General features: G+C 31.0%; 1 protein-coding gene across 2 annotated transcripts in view; it reads right to left on the bottom strand.

The window, feature by feature from the left end:
- Positions 1-25,028, bottom strand: part of Dennd1b (DENN domain containing 1B) — a 238,633-nt gene that overhangs the window by 120,525 nt on the left and 93,080 nt on the right. The window contains exons 4-10 of one of the 2 annotated variants that reach the window (XM_047520713.1): positions 21,026-21,075; positions 18,937-19,056; positions 7,812-7,881; positions 7,023-7,103; positions 3,847-3,906; positions 2,342-2,395; positions 15-125 (exon numbers count right to left, since the gene is read on the bottom strand). In XM_047520713.1, coding sequence (XP_047376669.1) covers positions 15-125; positions 2,342-2,395; positions 3,847-3,906; positions 7,023-7,103; positions 7,812-7,881; positions 18,937-19,056; positions 21,026-21,075 — 546 coding nt within the window. The remainder of the gene's footprint in view (positions 1-14; positions 126-2,341; positions 2,396-3,846; positions 3,907-7,022; positions 7,104-7,811; positions 7,882-18,936; positions 19,057-21,025; positions 21,076-25,028) is intronic. The other variant, XM_047520714.1, reaches the window with a different exon arrangement.

Genomic DNA, 25,028 nt, shown 5'->3' with positions numbered 1-25,028 from the left:
TGTGAAGTACTTACAGTGCTTAATTTGCTAGAGGTAATAATGATGCGCCTTTCGTGCAGCATACTGGCATACAGTTGCAGCATATTGTTCACATCCACAGCAACAAAATATTCTGTAAGATTTCTCTGTACAAGTGAAAAATAATTTTCAAGTTATAGCTTATGGTGAACATGAAGAAAAACATTTTATACATTTACCAAAAAGTCTTAAAGTTCAAAGGATGCTGTTATTAAAAGTGGCATTCATTAAAATAATTAAATTTAATACTATTCTGCTGCCACATGAAGCATGCAATATTCCATTATTATTGGAAGCATAACCCTCTCCACAAAAGTGTTTCTCAGAGGGTGATCAGAGGGTCGCATATTTCCCAGCCTCCCTCCCCCCATACCAAGTATTTGAAAAGAAGCTGATTTCCTTGGCCCCCACCTAGACTACTGAATTATCTTCAGAGTATGGTCCCAAGAAACTGCTTTTCAAACATATACTTGTGGTGATTTTCACATACACTGATGTTTGAGAAACCACTACTCCAGAATTCTGAGTCTTTTCATGTTTGTCATTGACTCTGCAGGCAAAAATCATTGTCTGATACTATGTGCTATACACAAGACACCCAAAGGATAAGGTGGATTTATAAAAAGTCCTTTGGTTCTTTATTAAAGAAAATCCTTTGTTTATACCACATGTCAGGCTTGCTTTATACCACTATAACCAAATGTAATTTGGTGATATTCTAAATCAATTCCTTGATTTAACACTCTTGGTAAGATGTCTCCTACATAAGAACAAAATTTGGATGAATTACATTGATTTTCAGATCCCCTCCTTTAAGTTACTAATTTTTAGCTTTCTATAATCAAATTTAAGCATATCAGAAAGCAATAAAGTATTGAAGAAACTGAGTAAGATATGATAATAAATTGAAACTGTACTACCAGGTGAACTATGACCTGGAAGAATAAAACTTAGTTGGGTAAGAAGATATCCTGTTTTTTTTTTCAATTTTGAAAATACAGTAACTTTATCAGGACAAACTAGTAATCAGAGCAGAGCATATCAGTAGAGACTATAACTATCAGTGAGTGAAGCTGAATTGATGGGGACAGCTTCATTCTCTGTTTTTTCTAATTAAGGCCCACTTCACCTTCCACTTCAACTACTACATATGCAAAATTACTTTTACAGCATTAAGTATTAATATTTTCCCATGATTTTAAAGATAGATCATATTTAGATAGGGAATTATTTCTCAACAAAGAATGCTGCTTGATATTTCTGTCCTTGCTTTTTTTACCCCCTAAACAAGATATTTTACAAAATAAAGTATCTTAGTGGACATTTTTAAAACTTTTATTCTTGGTGGCAGTTTTTCATTAGAATATTTATTTCTCTAAACTTTCAAAGTAATTGTCTTTAAAAGTCCATGACATTTGTTAATTGAAGTTCTTAGTTGTCTGTTGGTAAATGTAAGAGAAAGGTGAAGAGGATAGAAGGTAGAAGGGGGAGTTACTTTAACTTTGTATTAGAAACCATGTTGTGAAGGGGCCGCAATCATATAAGCCAAAGGTATGGTCAGTTTTTCAAGAGGAAAACATCAGAGGGTGTCCTGCCTGCAATGTGTAGCCGTCAAGAACCCACTGTCTGTGACTGGCTCTGAGAGTCTATATCTCAGACCCGCAATAAGAGCAACTTAATGCTAAGTCTTTTGATAGAGCTTGTCTGACAAATTCTTTTAAATAGGGTATCCCAGCATTCACCTGTACTAAAAAAAGTTTTGGTTGGTTCTACTATGGTTATAATTGGAACTCTAAGTATAATGTAAAATTAATTTTTATAATTTTTATAATACTCTTCAAGCTTCATGAAATACATATTACTTGAAGTTAAGCCATTAAATCAAGTATAGGACACTTAGATTTGAACAGTCATAGATAAGAAATCTAAAACACAATGGTCAGTTCATTAAAGTAATCATTTTTGTGAAGGCACTTCCCATGGCTAGTATTGCTTTTCCCCCAGTAGAAACCATCTCCTGAGATACCTCCTCAGTTTTACACAGGGAAGTGGAACCTATCAGAATGTGTACGACCCTACCTAACTATTCCTCAGACCATTTTCCCCAATTTTCTTTATCAACAATATATTAAGAAAGATATAACAGGGCAGATACATAAAGAAGAAAAGGATAGGACACCCTTATTGTTTATCTCTTCATTATTTCTCATAAATAGTCAGTTACAATGTATTTTATTTCTCTTTACAGGAATCCATAAACAATGAGACCAAAATAAATAAAACTTATAATACAAGTAGTAAAAGTAAAAACCAGAAAACTTACACTCTCAGGTATTGTTGGGAGTCCAGTTACATCAGGGGCAATGAAGTAGGAATGCTAATAATTAAAAATAAATCATGTAAGAAAAGGAGAATTAAACTTTGTTATTACATATAATTGGGGTTGAAAATAAGAAAATTTTCTTAATAAATGTTATGGACTGACACTCAAGATTTGTTGAATTTGAGATTCTTAAATGAGAGAGCAGGTTTATATAAATTTAAAAATAACTTTTGTATACAAGGAGTTAAGGCCAGAAACAGTATATTACCAAAGATTTTACACACACACACACACACACACACACACACACACTTCTCAACTTGATTCAGAGAAGCTCAGGACCTAACTGAATGTGTTAGACCCTACCTAAGTTTTCTAAATGACAGAAATACTTTCTCCTATATCATTTTCCATAATTTTCTTTATCAAAAACATATTAAGAAATGTATAACAGAGCAGATAATAAAGAAAAAAGGATATAACATCATTATTCCTTATTTCTTCATAATTTCTCACAAATGTAGATACTTATAATGTATCCTATTCCTCTTTGCAGGAATCCACATGCAGTGAAACCAAAATAAATTAATTCATAATATAAGTAACAAAAGTAGAAAACAAAAAATTATGAGTATATATTCTTAAAACACATTTAGTTTAGGTAGACTGGAGAAATAAAGCTTCCTCTCCCAAATATATTAAAATTCTTGCGTTTCTATGCTAAATCACAATAAATCTCTTTTGTAAACATCAGCAAGTATATTATTTAGAGAGCAACAATAAAATACAGTTATTAAATGCTTAAATCTTAAAAATGTAGTTGCTCATCACAAAGTATGACCTTCATACTCAGGTGAACAAGGATTAAATGCCACAATGTACCAAGCAGTACAACAGCTCACTGAAATATTTACATACAAAAGATAGTGGATATACCTTCAGGGTTCCCACAATACTTACAAATTTTACCCCCCAGAATCAAAGTGTACTTAATCATCAAAAACCATTTTATTTTCTGTTCATATAATCTCCAAATTATTTTAATATCTTAATTTAGTACCATCTTTATAATTAAAGACTGGGAAAGAAACTTTTCTAGACAGTATTTGAGCATAACTGAACTAGTCAGAACAAGGCTGGTTAACACAGTCATAATGTATCATTTTCCACAGTGGAAAAGCAATCTGATATAAACCACAAGATAATCTTGTGACAAAAATTTCATGTTGTAAATGTGCTTTAAAACTGCTACTATTGAAAATGGAGAATATGCATAGATTTGTTTTCTATTACCTTTATTTGGATGGGTTTTCAAATAAATATTTGATAAAAACATGCTTTAAAAGATAGTATAAACAGAAAACATATTCAAAATGATTATTTTTTAAAGAGTCAGTCTACCACTTCCCATAGGACTGAGGTGAATCTTAAAGGTAGAGAGAAAGAAGCGATTTTTTTCCCCAATTTCATAATGATATTTAGAAGCCAATGTTCTTTCAACTCACCGGTATTAGTGAGAGCTGATCTTTCAAAACTTGCTCACTGGCAATAAATATCTCTTGATTCTTATAACACATGAGAAAAAAATAAATATTTTACTTTCAAGGGGGAGTTTTGTATAAAATTGTTCTTGAGAGAAACTCATGCAGCTACACTATCCACTGGCAATACCTGAATAACATTAATTGTGTTACTTTAGATGCTGATTTGATAATTCTATGCTAGAAAAGTCCCAAAGAAGGTATTTTTATATTGAGACAGAAGGGAACATTATGGCTATTTAATGATTTTGAAATACAGTTTCAAAAACTCCATTTTGTATATATTTAACATTTTATAAAATCTGATATTCTAGTGACCACTATCCACTTTCAAGAAAAACTTCCATGATCATAAATTTTTAATCTGGCAACATAAAACTAAAATATCTACTAATAGTTGAAGACTAGCGTTCTAATCCCAAAATTGTTCCTCATTAACAGTGTGTAACACCGGTACATTAGTAATCTGTTATTGAAAGCAAATGAAATTATTAACGAAATTTAAACACAGGTAACAAGCTAATTTTACCAAATACTTTGCTTGAGATTAGGTGTAGAAAATTTGAAAAATATCATAGACTATTCAAAATCCTAACTGGGCAAAAGGTATATGGAAAAATTCTCAACATAAACAATCATCAAGAAAATGCAAATAAAATGAAAATGTGTTATCATCTCACCCCAGTTAAAATGCTTTTATCCAAAAGACAAAAAATAATAAGTGTTGTGGAGGGTATAAAGGGGAACTTTTATACATCACTAGTGGAAATGTAAATTAGCACAACCATTATGGAAAACAGTATGGAAGTTCCTCAAAAAATTAAAAATAGAAATTCCATGATTCAGCATTCCCACTACTAGGTGCCTGGCCACAAGAAGGGAAACCAGAATGTCTGCATTCCCATCTTCAATGCAGCATTGTTCATAACAACCAAGATATGGTATCAACCTACCCATCAAGCAACAAAGCACAGGCGCTTTTAAAACTTTATATACATATATATAATATTATATATATAAAATAAAATAGTCAGCAACAAGAAATGAAATTACAGTGTTTGTGGCAACATGGATGAAAATAGAGCATATTGTCTTAGATGAAATAAACCAGACAACAGAAGGACATATGAGTGACTTAACTCACATGTGGAATCTAAAAATTTGTCATAGAAGCAGAGATATCAAGTATAATGATTTGATCATCATACAATGTACACATATACAACACTGCATCCCATAAAATTATTATATGCCAATTAAAGAAAAATAAATTTGAAGAAAAAAATATATGCTTATTTCTTTTTAACACTGTATAATAGCTGCCTCCATTATCTTTGCACCTACATTTTCATAACTCAAAAGTATTAGAATCACTATAAAAATACTTTCCAAGAAAGAGGAATTATTTTTGGAAAACCAGGGATTTTCTTTGTTCTGCTTGCAACTGCCTGCTGCATTGCCTCTCACCATACACATTGTATTCTTTTGGCGTTAATTACTTATGAGTCTGAGTTTCTCCTCTCATTTTTTCACTAGATTTCTTTTCTTTTTCATAGCCTATTTGGGTAATTAGACCTTAGCCTCTTCTCCATGATCTCTACAGTGTATTCTTCAAGATGCTACAACTATGTCTGCTGATGATTCCCAAATTTGGGTTAAAAAAATCCAAGTTCTCATTGGCTTTCCATCCCCAATCTCCAAAGGAATACTAAACATTTCCACTTTGGTAGTATCCAACAAAAGATGATGCAGACACAAGGCAGCAGAGATCACAGTTGAGGTGTATGGCAAGAGCTTCACCAAGGTGGGAACTGAGATAGTTCTAAAAACAGTCTAAAAATAAGATTTAGTGCAAATGAGAAGCAAGATACTCATTCAAAAAACTGGATTAAACAATGTGATCACAGCAAGGAATCCATGTGAGAAAATTTATTATACAGAAAATGAAAAGTTGGAGAACTAGGAATTGAATGGTCCTGAAAGACCAACTACAAGATCAAAAAAATTCTGTATAAAATGGGGAGCTGTTTTTCAGTAGTGGACTTTACAAGGTTTAAGGTAGTTTAATCTCAGTCTTTTGAAAGAAGAACTGGCAGGAAAGATTTTAGACTAAGAACAATCTGAAGTGTGAAGCACCTGAATGAGGGTGCTGACAGTGAAAATGTGAAGAATGGAATTAAGTAAGCAAAAACTATTATTAAATACAACTACAGGAGGGAACGTAGGCAAGAATAAAGTTATTACCAAAGAAAGAATAATAATAATGATTTCCTTATCTTTCAAAAATGTAAATACCTATTACTATATATATTTCAAGTTATTTTTTTCTGGCAATTTTTCTTGAATGTTTAGGGTTTTTTTCTTTATTAGTGTGGAAGTTTACTATTATTGTGAAAGAAACAAATCAATATAAATAAAATTCAACCTTAAGTTTCATATGCCAAAGTAATGAAGAATATTAATTAAAATATCCACATTTTACTACCATGGACTCGTTTTAGTGTATTTTTAGATATAGATGGCACAGTTCATTAAAAAATTTTAATGGTAAATAATCTATCTCATCACAGGCTTGCTATTTTGACAAACTCTAATGATATTTTCATTATCTAGTGATTATACCAGAAGATATATTTAAGACTAGGGAAAGAACAAGGAACTCTTCATTCAGTATTTTTATCCTGCATGTCATTTGCAGCAATGTCATCTTCTATTCTTATTAAGTACTGTTTTCACTTTAGGAGGACCAGTGATTTTATTTACATATATATATATATATATATACACACACACACACACACATACACACACACAATGTGTGTGTATTCCTTTATTATACATAGGTTTCACCTGAAAAATCAATGATCCCCACAACCATAGTATCCTCACAGTTATTTTCAGCTCAAAATAATTCTTTAGTGCTTCAATTTAACAATTACTAAAATACACAACTCAAATATATCAAGTTATCACACAGCATAACAAAAATCTCAAAATTATCACCTACTAATGTTAGTCCCACACTGAAGCTTCTCTAAGAAGCAGAAGCATAGGTGACTTGGCAAACAATTTTTAAAAAGTGCATTTGTTCTTAAATAAGAAACTGTTAAGATTCCTTAAAATAATTAGGGATTACTTACCACACTCAAAGTGACAGGAGTGTTTGCCTTTGGTACTGGGTGGTTATAGAGGGATTTGAGTGTTTCATTCAAATCCTTTTCCTAAAACAGAAAAAAAAAATCACTTAATAAATGTAACATAGCAAGTAAATGCAACAAAAATTACCTTAGTACATTACTAGTGAAAATGTTAAATGATGTAGCCACTGTGGAAAATGGCAGGTTGGTTCCTCAAAAACTGAAATACAGAATTACTATATTATCCAGCATTAATGCCTCTAGGTATACACCAAGAAAAACTCAGCATAAGACTGAAAGATGTATTTGTACAACCATCTTTGGAGAAGCAAAGTCAAAGGTGGATGCAAACTGTGGCCATCAACAGTTGAATAAAATAACAGACTGCAGCATACACAGATATAATTGAAAACTGCCTTCAGCCTTTAAGAAAGGAAATTCTGACATATGATATAACATGGGTACTTTGAAGACATTATGTGAGGTGAGATTAGCCAGACAACATAAGGACAAATATTGCGTGATTCCACTTCTATGAATCATAGTGGCAGATATAGTACAATGGTGGTTTCTGGGAAAGAAGAGAGGAGGAAATGGGTAGTTCAAGTTTAATGGGTACTGAGTTTCAGATTGTCCAAATGAAAAGTTCTAGAGATGTCTAGAACTGATGGTTGTCAAATAATGTGGATATATTTAATGCCACAAAACTATACACTTACAATGGTTAAAATGATAAAATTTTATGTTACATATATTTTAACACAATAAAAATAAGATTAAAATATAGCTTACCAGTTCCTTAGCCAAGTAATCTGCCAGAGTATTTAGAAGTTTGTAATATACTTCAAACCATGGCAAGTAACTATAAAAACACAAATTATTTTAAAGGTATATGTTTGTATATACACATGCACATAAATACTTGAAATTTTATAATAAAGAAAAAAGCAGACTAATAATTAAATTTATATTGTTTTGAGCAAATTAATTATAAAGAACTATACCCACATTCTCTTTACTTCTTCAGGAAAATTTTACATATTATCCACTATTTGTTCTCACAGAATAAATCACAATTCAAAGATACATTATAAAAATTGTCCATTACATACTTTTTATCATCAGCATCTAAAATTAATCCTATTTCATAGTAATCACTAAAAACACAGGATAAAAATTAACCAATGTAAGACAATATTATATAAAAACCAATTTCAAAGAGTTTTTTAAAATAACATAAATTACAGTCATGTCTCATTTAATTTAGAAATACATTCTGAGAAATGTGTCCTTAGGCAATTTCCCTATGTGAGCACCATAGAATGTACTTATACTTGCTTGTCCTCATACAAGCAAGATGGCTTCAATGTCACTATTGTCACAATCTTATGGGATCACCATTGTACGGGTGGTCTGCTATTGACCTTCACATCAATATGCAGCACAGAATTGTATCTCTTTTAAAATATTACTACAAAGAGAAAATAATAGAATTGTGTGTTTAATCAGTTCTTCAGAAATTATGTTTAAGTAGGATGATAAATTTCAAAATAAATATCAATACAAATATCAGAAAGACTAATTTAAAAATTATAAAACTGTAATAGATTTTAGATACCAAAATAAAAAATGACTGTCATTTTAATTCATTTTACTAGATCAAAGTGTAATTATTTTTATGAAAGTTAAATACTAAATCCAAAAATCATATGTATATAAAAAATCTATATTTAATTAACAAATAAAAATACTAATATATTTTAAATCTGTCCCAAGTTTTTAATTTAATATTTATTAACATGTACACTTTCCATATAGAAAAAAAGTAAATCACAAACACAACAGTGTTATCAGTTAACAAACACCCATTTTTGTTCTTCAAAGCATTAGTACAGTAAGATACTTTTTAAGAGAAAACGTTGTAATACTTCTTCTACATAAAGGGTCACACATGAGAGTACATGCAAGAAGTATATTAAAGACAAAATAATGAACTGAGCTTAGACAAACAGTATTCTATTAGGATTTTCTCATACAAGGTCTGCTTTACTAGTGATGATGAATGATGCTTTTTAACCATGAATAACCTAAAATCATAACAAAAGAGGAACCGTTAGGCGAACTATAATACTTTTACTCAGCAGAATAAGATAGAATTCTTTAAAATAATTACAAATACCAACTAATAACATAGAAAATGCCAATAATGTTTAAATATATTTACACAATTGGTTAAAACTAACAACTGAAAGTGTGCATTTATCTCTGTGCTGTCTGGAAATACCACTAAAATGGAAATAAATACATAAAAAGGGTATAAATTTATATGCACAAGAGAAACTGAAAAACCAGCAACACAGTAGATGATAAACCACTAAACATATGATGTTTCCAATTCACTTTAGTAACATCTTATTGAATGTAAATGAACAGCCCAACCACCCAATACTTGAAAAAATACAGACACAAATGCATTTTTGTACTGAACATAAAAAAATAAAAGGAACTCCAAGTATATATGGACTTGGCAAGCAGCAAAAGAGAACTTCTAAACTTTCCTTAATATTCTTAGGAGCTGAATAAAGAACAAGATGCTATTAAACAAAACTAGATTTAAATAAAAAGAACTGCAGGAAGAAGTTAGAAGATAAATGTTTTCAAAATACAGAAGTTAAATTCTCTCTGCCCAAGAATTCCATGTTCAGAGAAATTATCTGCAAAGTATGAGGATAGAATAAAACCATTCTCAATTGTGTGAGGACTCAAAAATTCCCTTCCTAAGTCATCCTCAACAAAATGAGGGCTATTAAGAAGGAATAACGCATGGATGTAAACAACAAGAAATCTAAGACCACAGGAGAAAACAAGTCCATAAGAACTGTGCAATGGCCTAGAAAGCAACCACTCCAGACTGAAATAGAAATAAAAGTTTCATAAAGAAATGTTGGAATAGGTGTTTGCAACAAGCATGCTGACTGCTTTGCGTGAGAATCTGAAAAATTTAGAAAGGGATGTGACAAATGTGTGAAAGCTTTTGGGGAATCTGAAAATCAGAAATTAGTATTGGCAACTGCAATTTTCATATTTAAATTATTCAACTCGTTAAGTCATAGTCTACCATATCTTTCATTTATTAAAAAAAACCTTGATTATTACTAGTACTGTTTTTAAGTTATCAACTCAATATAATGCAAGTGAATACATCATAGTTTCTATATTCATTAAAACTCAAAGAAATGATTTTCATGGAGCTGTCCTGTGAAGACATACTAAAGGGTAAGAATGTAATTCTTTCATTCAAATTCATTGCATATTCACATTTCAAATTTTATTGGCCTGAAGAAAATGAGATAGTTCAAGAAAATTTCAATGTGATGTAGTTTATACCTATACATTTAAATAAAACAAGTTCTAATATACTCAAGAATCAGTCAGTTTGTGCCTATCCTGTTCTAAAGGAGTTTTAGAAAAAGCAAAATTTATTGATTTTAGGCAGTTACATATCTTATGTTGTCATTTTTCATCTTATTTATATAACGTAAAACTTTATTTAGCCTTATTCTTCTTTCTTGGCCCACTATAAATTTGAAAAATATAATATAGATTTCATATATGCAATTACAAAATACAATAATCTTTATCTCTCTAGACCAAATACCTTACCACTCTTTTAAATGTTCTGGTTTTCTCATCTATGTACTTATTTTTCATTGGTTATAATATCCTTTCAATATATGAAGCTTAATTAGAACTCAGGTTTTCACTGAGCAGCTAATTTATACAGATAAATATAATTTATGTGTAGGATTATTTATTTAATTGTTTTCAAAAGTGACAAAATTCAGCTAATAAAAATGTTTAAAATATCCATATTTAGTTTGCTTTTTTTTATAAAATTTTTTTAGTTGTTGACGGGCCTTTATTTAATTAATTAACATATTTATATGTGGTGCTGAGAATCAAACCCAGTGCCTCACACATGGTACGTGAGCATTCTACCACTGAGTCACAACCCTAGTCCCATAGGTTACTTTTAATCATTTTTAATAAATTCTCAATTATGCTAGGCATTTTATATTTATATAATTATTATTGTCTCATAAATGTCCAAGAATACTTTTACTGGATTTCATCCTGATATTACACCATGACTCCATCTATAAATTAGACTATTTAAAAACCAGCTTTTCCTTTATGGGATATTTTTCACAAACATCTCCCTAAGGTCCTAATATGCTTTATTATTTCTACTTGGGGAGTATTACTGACTAGTCAGTTATATGTTCATCTTAGGTATAGAAGGTAGAAGCTAAGAATCACAGAAATTATGTATCCACATAGTTGGAAGGGAATAAAACTTCTTAAATACTGAAGATAGTATACAATATATTTTTATGTGTTATATCATTTAATTCTTACACCACTACTTTGATATCTATTTGACTAAAATAAGATAAAGCAACTTATCCACAATAATAAGGCTGTCAAATAGCAATCTTGGGATAGACTTCTAGTTAACATACATCCAACTAATCATCCAATGTAGACAAGTATTTTTAAAATAAATATCCAGCCCTTGAATAAATATGTCCAATGACTGGATTTTCTTATATGGTTAAATAAATTGGATTCATTCTGGTATAATCTTAAATCAGCTTACTTAAAATTTCTATTCACCAAAGCAAATTATAGGTTTCTAAATTTGTGTATCTGTATTAATGATTTGATTCTTCTAGCATTTTGGTAATAACTAAACCAGTTTTCAGTTTTGAAACTGCTTTTGGGTTCACTGTTCTGGCTAAAAATTTTGAAAAGATTTTGAAAAGCCTAAAACAAGGTAGAAGATGCCTGCCAAAATAACTTAAATCTAATACTCTAAGTTTAATGCTTAGACCTCATCACAAGACTCATAACTGCATTAGCTAGCCAGCATTTTTCTCTACACAAAATTTGTTTGTGAAAGTGTGAGATAGACTCAAACTTATGTTATAGCATGTCCTGATATGCTAGTACACAGTATCACCATAAAGAATAGAGCATAGTCACACACAATGTGCTCTTTGCGAATATATACTGGTTCTCAATGATACTATTTCCTTCTAAAGAGTATATATCATTTGTGGTTTTTAATAAAAGCATAACACATTGAAGTGGAATTAATCTGAAACCCCAACCACAGGCTCCTAGAAGCATCAAGAAAGCAAGGCCATTTTTCCATTGCAAATTATGCAAGCATCTAGAACACAGGCTGTAAACTGGCTATCTGTAGGTTGCAGCCAGCTAGCCCATGGCCATACTCTGTGTGGTCAGCAGAGTCCTGGAGTAGTGGTTGCTATTTAATTGAGTAAGTTGTCAATTTCTAAATTTCAGAAAATTCACTTCAAAAATCTCAATTTCTTGTTCCTATAAAAATCAAAAGAACTGACAACACTAGTCACTCATTTTTCTCTGTGTGGCAAATGCCTAAAGACAAATGCCTAACACTGACTTCTGTCTCTATATACATTGTATGCTATTCAGATCACCAAACTTACTTCCCATATTTGGGAACCTAACCTACTTTTCTCATTTGAGTCACCTACCTGATCCTTGCAGGTAACTGAATTGACAACGCCTGATACGAAGTAACAGCTCAACAAGAAATCCTACTGTTCAATCCTTACTGACAAGAAAATAGTCCAGGGTACATAGAATAGTATAAGAACTCCAATATTTTAAGTAGATTCCATTTCACACTTTAAATCAAAATATGTGGAGAAAAAATAACATCCCTTTTTAAAAAGAAAACTATGCTCAAAACTTTTGATCTGAATATAGCACACACATATATAAAAAAATGAATACTGTAAATTATATAAGCTTACATTGCTAGAATAAGAAATGTTATTCCCATGTCTTTATTTTTGGGGTTTCTGAGGAAATTCTCAAATGTCACATGTTCAAAGCAAATAATTTTAATTAATGTATAAGCTCTTAAACTGATTATCATTAATATTTTTCATTAAACCTTATACAAAGATAAATCTCTTTTTCACAACTGACCACAAAAGTTCTAGAAAGCTAAAAAATTACTCAACATATTGTAAAAAGTAAATTTAAAAACCGAACATGTAATTTATTTAACAATCAATGTGACTTTCAATAGTATTACAAATATACACAAATGAAAAACAAATACATTAAAAAACAAATACATTAAAACCAATTATTTTAAAACAAAAGACAGGAGATTAAAGTTTAATTGTAAGATTACTTTCTTAATTTTCTTTAAAGACTTAAGACAAAAGACAGATAAGATTTTGTGTGCATGTGAGAGCCCATTTTGTGGCATAGGAGGACTCCCCCACACTAGTACTTCTACCATAGAGCTGATAAAACTTTTACATTCCAAAGTCAAAGGTTAAATAAAGGAAAGGAAATGTTTTTTGTCAAATAGTCAGGTAACCACTAACAGTCTGAGTGATCAGCAGGAACCTAACTTATAGTAATCAAATAAAACTAAGGAAACTGCCTTTCCGTAGAAAAACGTCTAATGTCTAGAGGCTGTTTTTCTGTCTGGAAAATTGACACAAAATGTGTAAAATTGAAACATTCTGTTTCTAAGGGATTTGCCCAAAGGAAGAGTGTGAAAGCTTGAAGTTTGGTATGAGTTAAAGGGGGCAAGAGGAACTACAAAGGCCCTAAACATAAATCTGTCTTCCTTATTAGAGTATTTCATTTTGAACCCTTGGCGACAATTTTATAGCCATAAAATTATGTTAATCAAATTAAGACAAAAGTTATTTCTTGCATTTTTGCTTGCATATAAAAACAATTCTAAATAAAACAATGGTAAGATTTAAATTAGTAATATTTCCGAATATTTTTGAAATCTTGTTAACTAGGATAGACCCTTGTCAGAGAAAAAACTAAAGCATATTATAGTGGCTCAAAATTAAATATCAACTTTTGTATTACATAGGCCTAAACTCTAATTTGTCATCTTCTAAAATGTGAAAAAAATGAGAACAATTTAAAAAATACTAACTTCTAAGTTTCGAAATAGTGTACTTCTAGGAGAAAAAGAGCACATGGTTTTTATAGCACTGTGTCCAAATTATTTCACTAAGAACTTGAACATAAATCTAAATTATTTTAAAACTCATAATGGCATGATCCAGTAGAAAAGTGGCTTTAATGTATTATATATAAATTTCTAACTTAGAACTCCAAGGAATAGTATTTTAAATAATGCATATTAGTCACTTAGCAGAGAATTTGGCTATACCAAACACTACTACTGCTAATTTACTGTCATCATTCAAAAAGTCAACAAAGAAAGTTGTTTTTTGTTCGCTCTAAGGAAAATTTTCTATCATTCTACAGTGATTTATTTTACTTTGTAGTAAAATAACTTCAAATTCCTTATGTATATATATATATACATAGATATATGTACCATTTTTAGAACTACTATTTTAAAGGACCTAAAATATTTCAAACTGTTAAATATCAACAAAATCTCAAAAGTCATTTATAAATATTTTTCTTTTAAATTTTTTAGATCACTGAAACATAAACTTACACATTATGGGGTAACTTTGTAAATGAGAACATGGGGGTGATATATTTGATAACAATAGAAAAATTTAGAGTTCATGATATTGTAGAAACAAAAAAAAAAATCAATTAATTCTACCCAAGAATTTTAATTCATTTGCTAATGAGTATGAACACTAAATAACCAAATCAATGTCTCTCACAATAGAATACTTAAAGATGTAGTATGCTTCAACATAAATAAATTAATATTGTACAAATGATAGCTTCAAGGACAAGGTATTAAATGTGAATATTCAAAAGTCATATTTCAAGTAAAATGTAAGTACTGATTAAACATAACCTGTAATCAGAAGGAAAAAATATTTGTGTGAAATCTCTCCCTATAAGGAAACAACAACAAAAAAATAACCAAATGTCAGATTAAGTATGTGTGAAAAATTGTCTGCACTTATGGATGATATTATGAGAGTCACTGGGATTTTCTGGATTTATGGATTAAATATATTCATGTATTTTAAAAATTATGAATAAAGACTACAATTAATTTAGTTTGATTTCCTATAGAAAAATCTGTAAATGTACATTAACAAGTCTGATGGATATAAGACCAGAACTAAATACCAATATAGAAGCATTGATTATGTGCCACAAATATGACCTATTTTCTTTTTTAACCTTCTCTGAATCATCTAAGTTTTTTCGATAAAACATTAACACTTTTGTTTTCAGAAAACCTGGTTAAAAATATTTATGTGACTTCCTTTTCTAAGTATTCTGTCAAAATCTTCAATAAATTTTAGCCTTATTAACTACTTGAGTTCTAAGTTCAAGACAGTTCTACGAAACTGACTGCAAACATTACTCTGAGGTTTTGACTAGCCACTAGTAAATTCTCAAAAGAGCAACACAGTTGATCTTCTTTCATATACCACTGGAAGCAACACAGCCTGTTATAAAAACTGGCCTATAAATTAGGAGGCCTAATTTCCCCAAACAATTATATGAGAAGCTTATAAGATATTATTGCCCTTCTTCCCCCAACTCCTTCTAGAAATTTACTATTTATTCTATGTCTTGGTTTGATACATCTTCTGTATGTGTGTATGTGTGTGTGTATATATGTGTGTAAAACAAAACTCTTACACTACATCTTAAGTATACTGTCAAATGAGCATTGTTAAAGGGGAAAAACAGGAAATAAAATTTAGCATTTTATATTAGCATTCATGTAATCATGTCATAAAACGTAGTGTTAAGTTTTACATTGAAATTACAGAAAAGTACTAATATCTGGCTCTAAGACTGTCTTAGTCACAGCCCCCGCAATATTTTTTTGTTTCCAAGGTCATTCTTTCATACTGTGATCCTATATTTCAAGAGTATAGAAAAAAATATTCCCCTTTCCATTTTAATTCTGCTACACTGCCATTATCAACTAACTGCCTCTGGAGTACCTACGCTGAAATGCACTAGTAAGATAGTTATTTTATCTGGGAAAAGATGATTTTTAAAGATAATTTTTTAATATGATATCTGTAGTTCCATATTTATATTTTATTATCTGTATAATGTTAGCAGTTCAGAATTTTAGATCAGGAAAAAACTGAAATGATTTTTTCATATTGCAAGAAGTAGATAAAGTGTTTAAAGTAACTTTAAAAAAAGGAGGGAGATATCCTTTAGTGTTTTTGATAAGACTATCACTCATAGACTAATATAATTTGTTACAGATTAGCTACTTCTTAAAATATACAAATACACACATATGACTTGTTCTTTACAAAAGCAGAACAGTCACATAAATATCACTCTGAAAATTTTCATCATTTTACAATCTCTCTCCAAGAAATGTTCATAAACATTTCTCCAACTCAGGATGTATATTTGTGTTTAACTTTGCCTAACAGTTAAATAACATTCCTTGTATTATTCATTTGTTCCACAAGTATCTATTAAATCTACTAAGTGTTCCTTATGTGCCAGGCACTGCTGCAGACACTGGGGGTATATCGAAACTCCCTATGCTTTTGGAGGTAGCATTCTGTTGATGGCAGTTGTTCTGGCACAGAATGGGAGCGGGGAAATGTACCATAAAGTACTTAATTAAGTTCTACTGAGGAATCAATATGGTCATCAAATTTTTAATTTATTTTTATTATTATTTAAATTGTATATAAATGATATGTTAATCACATAAATATCATGTTTTGAAGTATACACGCATTGTGGAATAATTGTATCCAATGAATTAGCACATGAGATATATGTTGACTCAAGTTCATTAAAAAAATTTTTTTTTCAATTCTGTTGATCTAAATATGCTCTTTTTTTTACTTTCAGTATGGCTAACCATTATTTGTAAGTGTTCTAAGCACATTTCCTCTGTAAGTTATTCAAACACTCACTTCTCTACTGGGTTCTTTTTCTTATTAATTTGTAAGTATTTACTATATATTACCACTATTAAACCCATTATAAAGGTTATAAATTTATTTCTACCAGTTTATTACTTGTGTTTTAAGTTTTCTTTATTATATTTCTCACCAAACAAAAGTATTCATCAACATCATGTGGGCAACTGTACCAATCTTTCAGCAATACATTTTAGGTACATAAAGGCTCTCACCATCACAGTAATGTTTTTAAAAGTCAGCAATAATTTTTTAGTATATTTAGAGTTTCATCATTCCTTTCAACAATGATGAAGTTAACCTTTAAGTGGTAGAGGACCACCCAGACAAACCAGGACCAAGAAAACCATTAGTCCTCAAGCTATATAGCACTTACAAAGATTTGCCAAAATTATTTTCCAAGAAATAATGCTGACTACTCACAGGTAGATTTAACCTATCCATTACAACTTTCTGAATAATTTGCTTAATTCTACTATAGTTGAATTCCCTGTTTACTGTTAAATCTAAATTATCTAATTTACTGACTATTCTCTAAACAGCTGTTCTCAAAGGACACACCAGGCACACTAACTTTCAGGACAGATTAAGATATGCCATTAAAATGTCAAACAGGCAATACTTTTCTAATTTACAAAGAAAATATAAGGTGGAGGATAAAATTTTCTCAATTTAAAATTTTTCTCTGTGATTATTTTCATAGAGCTTTTACATATATTTCTTATCTATCAAAATGCACTGTCAAATGACCAAAGAGATCAAATATAAAAGGAATAATTTTAATAAAAAATGAAATATTGAATGGATAATGCTTATTCGTTAACACATACAATTTTACTTTTGATATTTTATTGTATTTATATAAACATATTTTTGAAGGTAAAATTTCTCCTAATTCAAAGAATACTTCAACATTCAGATGTTCTTAGCATAAACAAGTTTGAGAACTACAAAGAAAAAGTGACATGATCACTGTGTTTTAGAATCTGTTTCCTACAAATGAATGAAAATTGGACTGCAGACATGGAGTCTATACTCACTCTACAGTCATTTAACCAATAGTCATAGTTCTTACTTTAAGTAAATATTCGGAAGTAATGATGGCTTTATTAAATTTAAATACTACATGCAAATTTATTTCTAATTCATGAGGACACACTGCAGGAATGCTTACCTTTAAAACCCCTCCTCCTCAACAGCCAGCAACCCAGATCTGAGGTCCACAAGCCAGAGACACATTCTATACTACCTACTGAGTCTAGGCCCATCAGGAAAGTGACTGAAACAGGACAGGTGAAAACTATGGAAACTAGCAAGATCGTTACATAACTAAAAACCTGACATGTAGTTTCAGCTTATTGCTGCTATTGGGGAGGGCAGGACCATAATTAGCAGATATTCCCATTTCTCAAAAGGAATTAGAAATATAAAGTTTATACAAAGCTTCCTAAAATTTATAAGGTTAACAACATCTTTTAAAATTTTTAAAACACCCAGTGGCCAAACAAAAACCTCTAACTTCTGTCCCATCACCATTTTGCAACCTTTGACTTAAAACAGTAATTCACCTCAAAAACTGAAGTTGTGGTTTAGTGACAGAAAAGGACACACATTAGTTTAGTTGAATTTTTTGTATCCTCTTTAATATGTGAAACTCACATATTACTTGAACACATAACTTAATATTTAATTTTCAAAAACAAATCCACAAAACCTTGTCTTTAAAAAAGTCAAGTTCTTGGAAGAAAAATTCTACTATGTTACTGATAAATCTTTACATGTTACTGATTCTGTACATAAAAGAAAAATCACTATTCCACTTAATCAGATTTAGACAAAATGAGTTAAGAAAAACAAGAAATTATAAAAGGTTTACTATTTTGCTTTGGCATAACAAAGTACTGAAGAAAGAATGATACAGTTTATCTATTCTGCCAACCAATTTTTTTACTACAATTACTCACCTAAGGATGCATAAACAAATTTTGCCTCCTGATGTGAGTCTGCAGAACCCAAATCTCTGTTTACTTTCAATGTCTGTCAGTACAAAGGTAAAGTGCTGTCCAACTTGATTTTGTGACACCCTAAAATATAGTAAAAGTATGAAACATTAAGCCCAGTGTTTTGATTTTCCAAAAGAAAGACAAAAGCAAGAATATATTTATATGTGGCATTGGTTTCACCTTTCCCATCAGTTGGTTCTTGAAGCTAGAACTATCTTCTAAAACTAGAATGAATATGAAATGTGTAAACTCAGTCATAAGTCAAACATCAAAATAAATTATTATACTTTGTAGACTGAACAAATGAGCATATGCTAATCCCTTACCAGGAAATCATAAGACAATTTGCTGTAAGTTGTCATAAGACTAGAAGTCCTCAGAAAATGTTTGTGAGTTATGAAATAACCACTGCTGAAACCGTAGAAGAAGGTACACATGATGACTGAGTTCTGGTGCTTAACTCTATTCTCTTTTCCTAATCAGTCTGCTTTATACAACTATTAATTCTTTGATAGAAAATCACATTGCTCCAAAATCTAAGGGTAGCCACTGCCCACTCTTTAATTGCTTCTTTTGTTGACATTCTCACCCAATAAAATACTGTATCAATAGTGTTGTTATTTTTCCTTAGTATTCTCTTTTAGAGGTATCAGTGTACTAAGAAATAAATATTCAAGTACAAAGTAAGAATATGACATCTCCAAAAGAACATACTGCTAAGCTATAAATAGTTTTACCTAATTATGAACTAAATATTATAACATCATAATATGTGTTACACTGGGGCATAAGTAACAATATAAACTATTAGATAAAATCCTTACAATAAAATATATGCATATATTTTCAGATACTGGATATAACCTAAGTCATTACATGACTTCAGTGAACTTTTGATTCTTTGTCCCAAAATATAAAAATTCATTATTCCTTAACTGTGGTTTTAAAACAGCCACAGTGATTGTGGAAAAGGAAATAAATTATTACCAATGTACCAATACGACAAATCATTTTGTCAGAAAATACTGAATTTCAAGTGCTGATATTTAAGAAATGTACATTAAAGTGGGCAGTTTTTTTAAACTTATATTCTTCAAATAAAAACCTCCACTAATGTGTCCTTTACTGCTCAAATTTTATGATAGTCTTTCACAGTTTTTCTTCCTTTTTTCATTCTTCCTATTGATTTGAAAATTGTAACTTTGGGAAGTGAGGGAGGACAACTAAGTCCCCAGGCACGAGGTGAAACAAGGAGTAGCATTCATCAGTTAATACTTATTATTGTCAATTAACCCAACATCAGATGAGCTTTATCTTATATATAGTAAAATTCCAGTCTCACTGATCCTTAGCAAAATATTTTCTGTAAATAAATTTTTCTTTTAAAAGCTTTTTATACCACATACTCCTAAGAAAACTGATAATAGGGTGTGAAAGTCACCTGAGAAACAATAAATGATCTTTAATCATGCTCAAAGGGATATATATTCTATTAAATTCCAACTACATACAAGTATTTCATTCAATATTTGTGCTGTAAAATACAAACAAAAGGTTTTGAAAACTGCTAGGAAAGTTTTTGTAGCCTTCCTTAACATTTCACTATTTCTATGAAGCTACAACTTGGGAGACAACTAGCCATGAGTATTACAACATCACACAAATGGTCTTTTCAATTAGGATGAGTGAGACAGAAACCAGGATATATATACCTAATTTGAAAAGACACAATTCAAGGCTCTGATCAAGGACATATTTTTTTTTTCCTGCTAGTACTTACTACAATGTGTATCTGAAGAATAAAGGGAAGAAATGCAACCTATTGGCAATACTGTTTTAAGATTTCTCCAAACTCACCACAATGGAGAAAGTTAAAAATATATTAATCAAGCTTCTTCGTTCCAATATTATTTAATCTTGAATTTCTAGTCTTCACTGTTTCTCTAGAAACAATGAAAATATATTTCACTTTATAAAAAAACATGAAATCATTTTAAAGTGTGCACTAAGATGAGCTAAAAAAATTTTTTAACGGTGGCTTATACTGTACCTTTCAACGTCAAAGGGGAAACAGAACTTTGGCACGCTCTGTAGTACTTCCTACAAATGCAAATTAAAAGAAGAAACAAGAAGCTTTAGAATGTTTTCTAAAGATGCAGTTAAAATGTTGAGACATTTTCAAGGGGGAAAAAAGTTTGCTGTTTTTTTCCCCCTTAAGAAAAATAGCACAGGTTCCTAGACTAAAATAATTGATTATTAAAAAGGAATTAAGTTTGTGCTTTGGCAGATTGCACTGACAATGCCATGGAAGCCCCAGGAGGGAAAGGCCTGGCCTGAAGGGTATTAACACCCTTCACATCCCGCTGGGATTCCCTTCAACAAGGCCATATGGATTTTACAGGAAGCACCACACCATATGGGTAAGCTACGTCTGCTGCTACTTGTACCACAGGCTAGCCATAGGGACTTCTGACAGTTCCTGGCTCAAAAATATAAATGTTGTTTCAATTAAAATGCAGGCAGAGAAAAGGGAATGAAGTTGGCAGCTGAATGAATCACTGAGAGGTGTAACAACTCTACACGTCCGATACTCAAATGGTTTTCTTAACAACAAAAAAACTTTCTACAGCAAAAAAATCACATATTTATACATTTCAACACTTGGAACTAAATTTTATCTTAAATAATAAATGTATACCTACAAAAACAAAGCTTTAAATTAAACTGTAGTTTTTATTTTGTGCACTTTCATTTAAAAATTGCTTCACATTAAAATCAATGTTTATGTAACATGGAAAATAATCTGATATTGAAACCTTCAATGATTTTGTACTCAATAACTTTTTTTAAATTTTAGCAATCATATATTTTAAACAATTATCAACCTTAGCGAAAAAATAGGAAAAAACCTCGTTACATCTGAAAAATTACTTAAAATTTACTCTGATGCAAAAGCTAAACTTCAGAATTGAAGACAATATCATACAAGTTCAAAGTCAGAGTGATCTTATAAAACAAAGCAGCGATGTATGAGGCTATTTCCTACTAAAAAGAAAAAAAGAAAAACAAATATCTTAATCATCCCCCTAATAAAAATACTTTAACAACTACCTCTTTAGCAGTAAAACTAATATCCAGTGAAATCACCAATATCAAATTTTTAAAACCTACATATAAATATAGTACTGTTTTAAAGTAGAATGTCTCAAATTCTTTTATAGTGTACACTACAATAGAATAATAATTAAAAAAAAAAACACTGTAGAATTCCTATATCAACAGCTAAGAAAGCTTCAAGAGTCCTAATTCACAGAAGCAGAAAGGAAAAGCATGGTGTAAAAAAAGCACACTTCTACCCTTAAGGCGTTGTACCCAGGCTTCCTTATGAGCATGGACCTTAAAAAGCAAGAGCACAGGCCACATGTCTTGGGAAGCTATTTTACTACTGATAATATATTGTTAAATGTAATTACAGGAGTCACCAAAGTGAAATAAATTACTAAAAAGCAATTCATCCCAAATAAGAATGGCTTCTTTCCATTTGACTGTTGCTTAATCTTTAACTTGTGCTGCACCAAGTGAAGCCATTCACCATATTTAGTACACATATGAACATTATTCAAATCTCCCCCTACAAAACTGCACATGTACTTACTATAATAATCAAAATCCAATGTCTACCTATAAATATATCCAAATTAGTCATATATGTCACATCAATGTACAGACCCAAATTAAGAAGGAAGCTTCTCAGTTAGTTGCTCAGTCTTTCACACCCTCCCCCTCCTTTTTTCCAAAAGCAACACACATGCACACACTCCTGCAAAACAGCCTCAGCTCGCTTCCCAACTGGCAGAAGCATCCCTCAGGGGACAAGTCTTTAAACCTCCGCACTCTTTAAAATTCAACCAGCCAGCAGGTCTATAGACTAGTGTATAAACAGTATAGACAAAAAAATCCTCTCTCAGCTTATGTCAGTGACAAAGCAGCTCAGCAGTTGACTGTTTCTCCCCTGACAGTATAAGCAGGGTTTACACAGATCAATAGCTGGAAGTCCTACCTAGCTCCCAGGGCTCGGTTTTCTTCCTTAATTACAGGTGCTATTCAAACTGAAGTTATAAAAGAAAAGAAAGAGAGTTGGAGGGAGGAAAAAAATGTATTCAAACAGTTTTTTAATGCTTTTAGCAATAGCATTAATTGAAAATTTTACTTCTACATTTATTGGGGGAAAAAACGTTCATAAAGGCTAGTATTTCCACCACACTGTTTTTGATATGACATATATGCACACACACACAATTCTGGATTTGCATTCACAAAATACAAGAAGTTATCAGTTTTCTGTATCTACAGGCTTTTTTTTTTTTAATAATTTCCTTAGCAAAGAAAAAATGAGTTCCAGAATCCTCCTAACTCTCCAAAATATATTATTCTTATATAAAAAGAGCACATTGGCTAACACATATCAAATGACAAAAACAGAAATAACAAAAGAATGAACTACAATACAAAACTATGCAAAGTAAAATACTTTGCAAAGGGGCAATAACAAATGTCTGTTTAAGTCTATCTATCAACAAGACATCTATCATCATATTAATGACTGGAGACAAGGACTGATGAAAATTTATACATTTTTTGGTCCAATATCAATCTTGTAAGAGAGAAGAGAATTAACTGATAGTGCTTACTTTTTAGTCTATGAGGTTACCATTTAGCATTATAAATTGATCAGGTGAAACAAGCATTTCAGAAAGAATTTGCTTTAAAAAACAGTACAATGTATATTTATATCCTGATCAAAGTTCCATAACTACAAAGGTATTAGAATTTCTCTGAAAAAAAAAACATGAAATGAAATTTGTCATTATTGATATCAGTTACCATTTTTTCCTCCATCTCAACCATTTCCTCTCACACTCTATATTAAAATACTGGTGTTCTCAGAAGTTCCATAGTTTCCTCTTCCCAACTCAGTAAGGAGTATCTGCACCTTATCTACACCTAGGATTTCAATTACAACTGCTCTTCTTATAATGTGAACATTTCTTTAAAGTCCAGGACTGTATGTCTACCTACTTTCTGGCATCACTTTCTGGGTGGTCCTAGACACCCAGATTCAGAATGTACAAAACAAGTGTTCTTTGAGTTATATAGTCTTTATCATCTAGAATGGCAGCACCACCTACACAGTTGCATAAGCCAAAAACATGGCAGTCATCTAGACACCTCTTTTTTCCCTAACCTCTCTATATAAACAATCATTCACCAAGTCCTTTAATTCAGTTTCATAACTTACTCCAAAAGTTCTCAATAGGAGGGAAAGGATTAGAAGGAAGATGAGAAGGTATAAGAATCACCTGTTTTGCAAAACACATTTGATTACTGATACTGCAGTCTCCCAAGGGTCCTGAGTTTTTGGCTTCAGTTTGATTAGCACCTACAATTAAGGAACAGAACTAACTCTATCAGTTAAGGGTATTTAACATATACAAGCAGAGTGACAAGGTAGACTTGTTCAGGGACTGTTTACTTCAACATCCTCCTCAGAGACTCCTTCTGCTATACTGTGCTGAGTCTCTTGGCTTTGTCCTCAGCAACCTCTACTCATGGTCACTGAACAAGCTGCCAGAGTTCAGAACATCACAGGAAGATACAGCAGTGATACAGCAGTGTGCAGTGTTTCTATCAATAAGGAAGCTTTCCCCACCACTGACTTTCCCATTGTATCTAATTAGCCACAGGGTTACCAGTCACGCTAAACTAATCACTGACAAGGGCAACAGCTACCTATGCTGCTTAGCCTTAGACTAGTTAGAGAAAAAGTTAGAATTTGGACCCACTCATGTTCTAATAATCATGACACATGAAATTATAAAGAAGTTTGAGTGAAGCAACATTTTTTCCCTAAGAATCCTCACAATAAAATTAATCAAATAATAAAATTTACACTATAGTTCTCAAGAAAAATATATCACAATGTTATAAAAGAACAAATATCCATAATTTTCAAATATCCATAATTTTATTTGTATGAATAACACTTCCAGAAT

The sequence above is a fragment of the Sciurus carolinensis genome, chromosome 12, assembly GCF_902686445.1.
Source record: "Sciurus carolinensis chromosome 12, mSciCar1.2, whole genome shotgun sequence".
NCBI classification, from domain to species: Eukaryota; Metazoa; Chordata; class Mammalia; order Rodentia; family Sciuridae; genus Sciurus; species Sciurus carolinensis.
The sequence above is the reverse complement of the archived record's forward strand: the minus strand, read 5'-3'. Positions and strand labels throughout refer to the sequence as shown.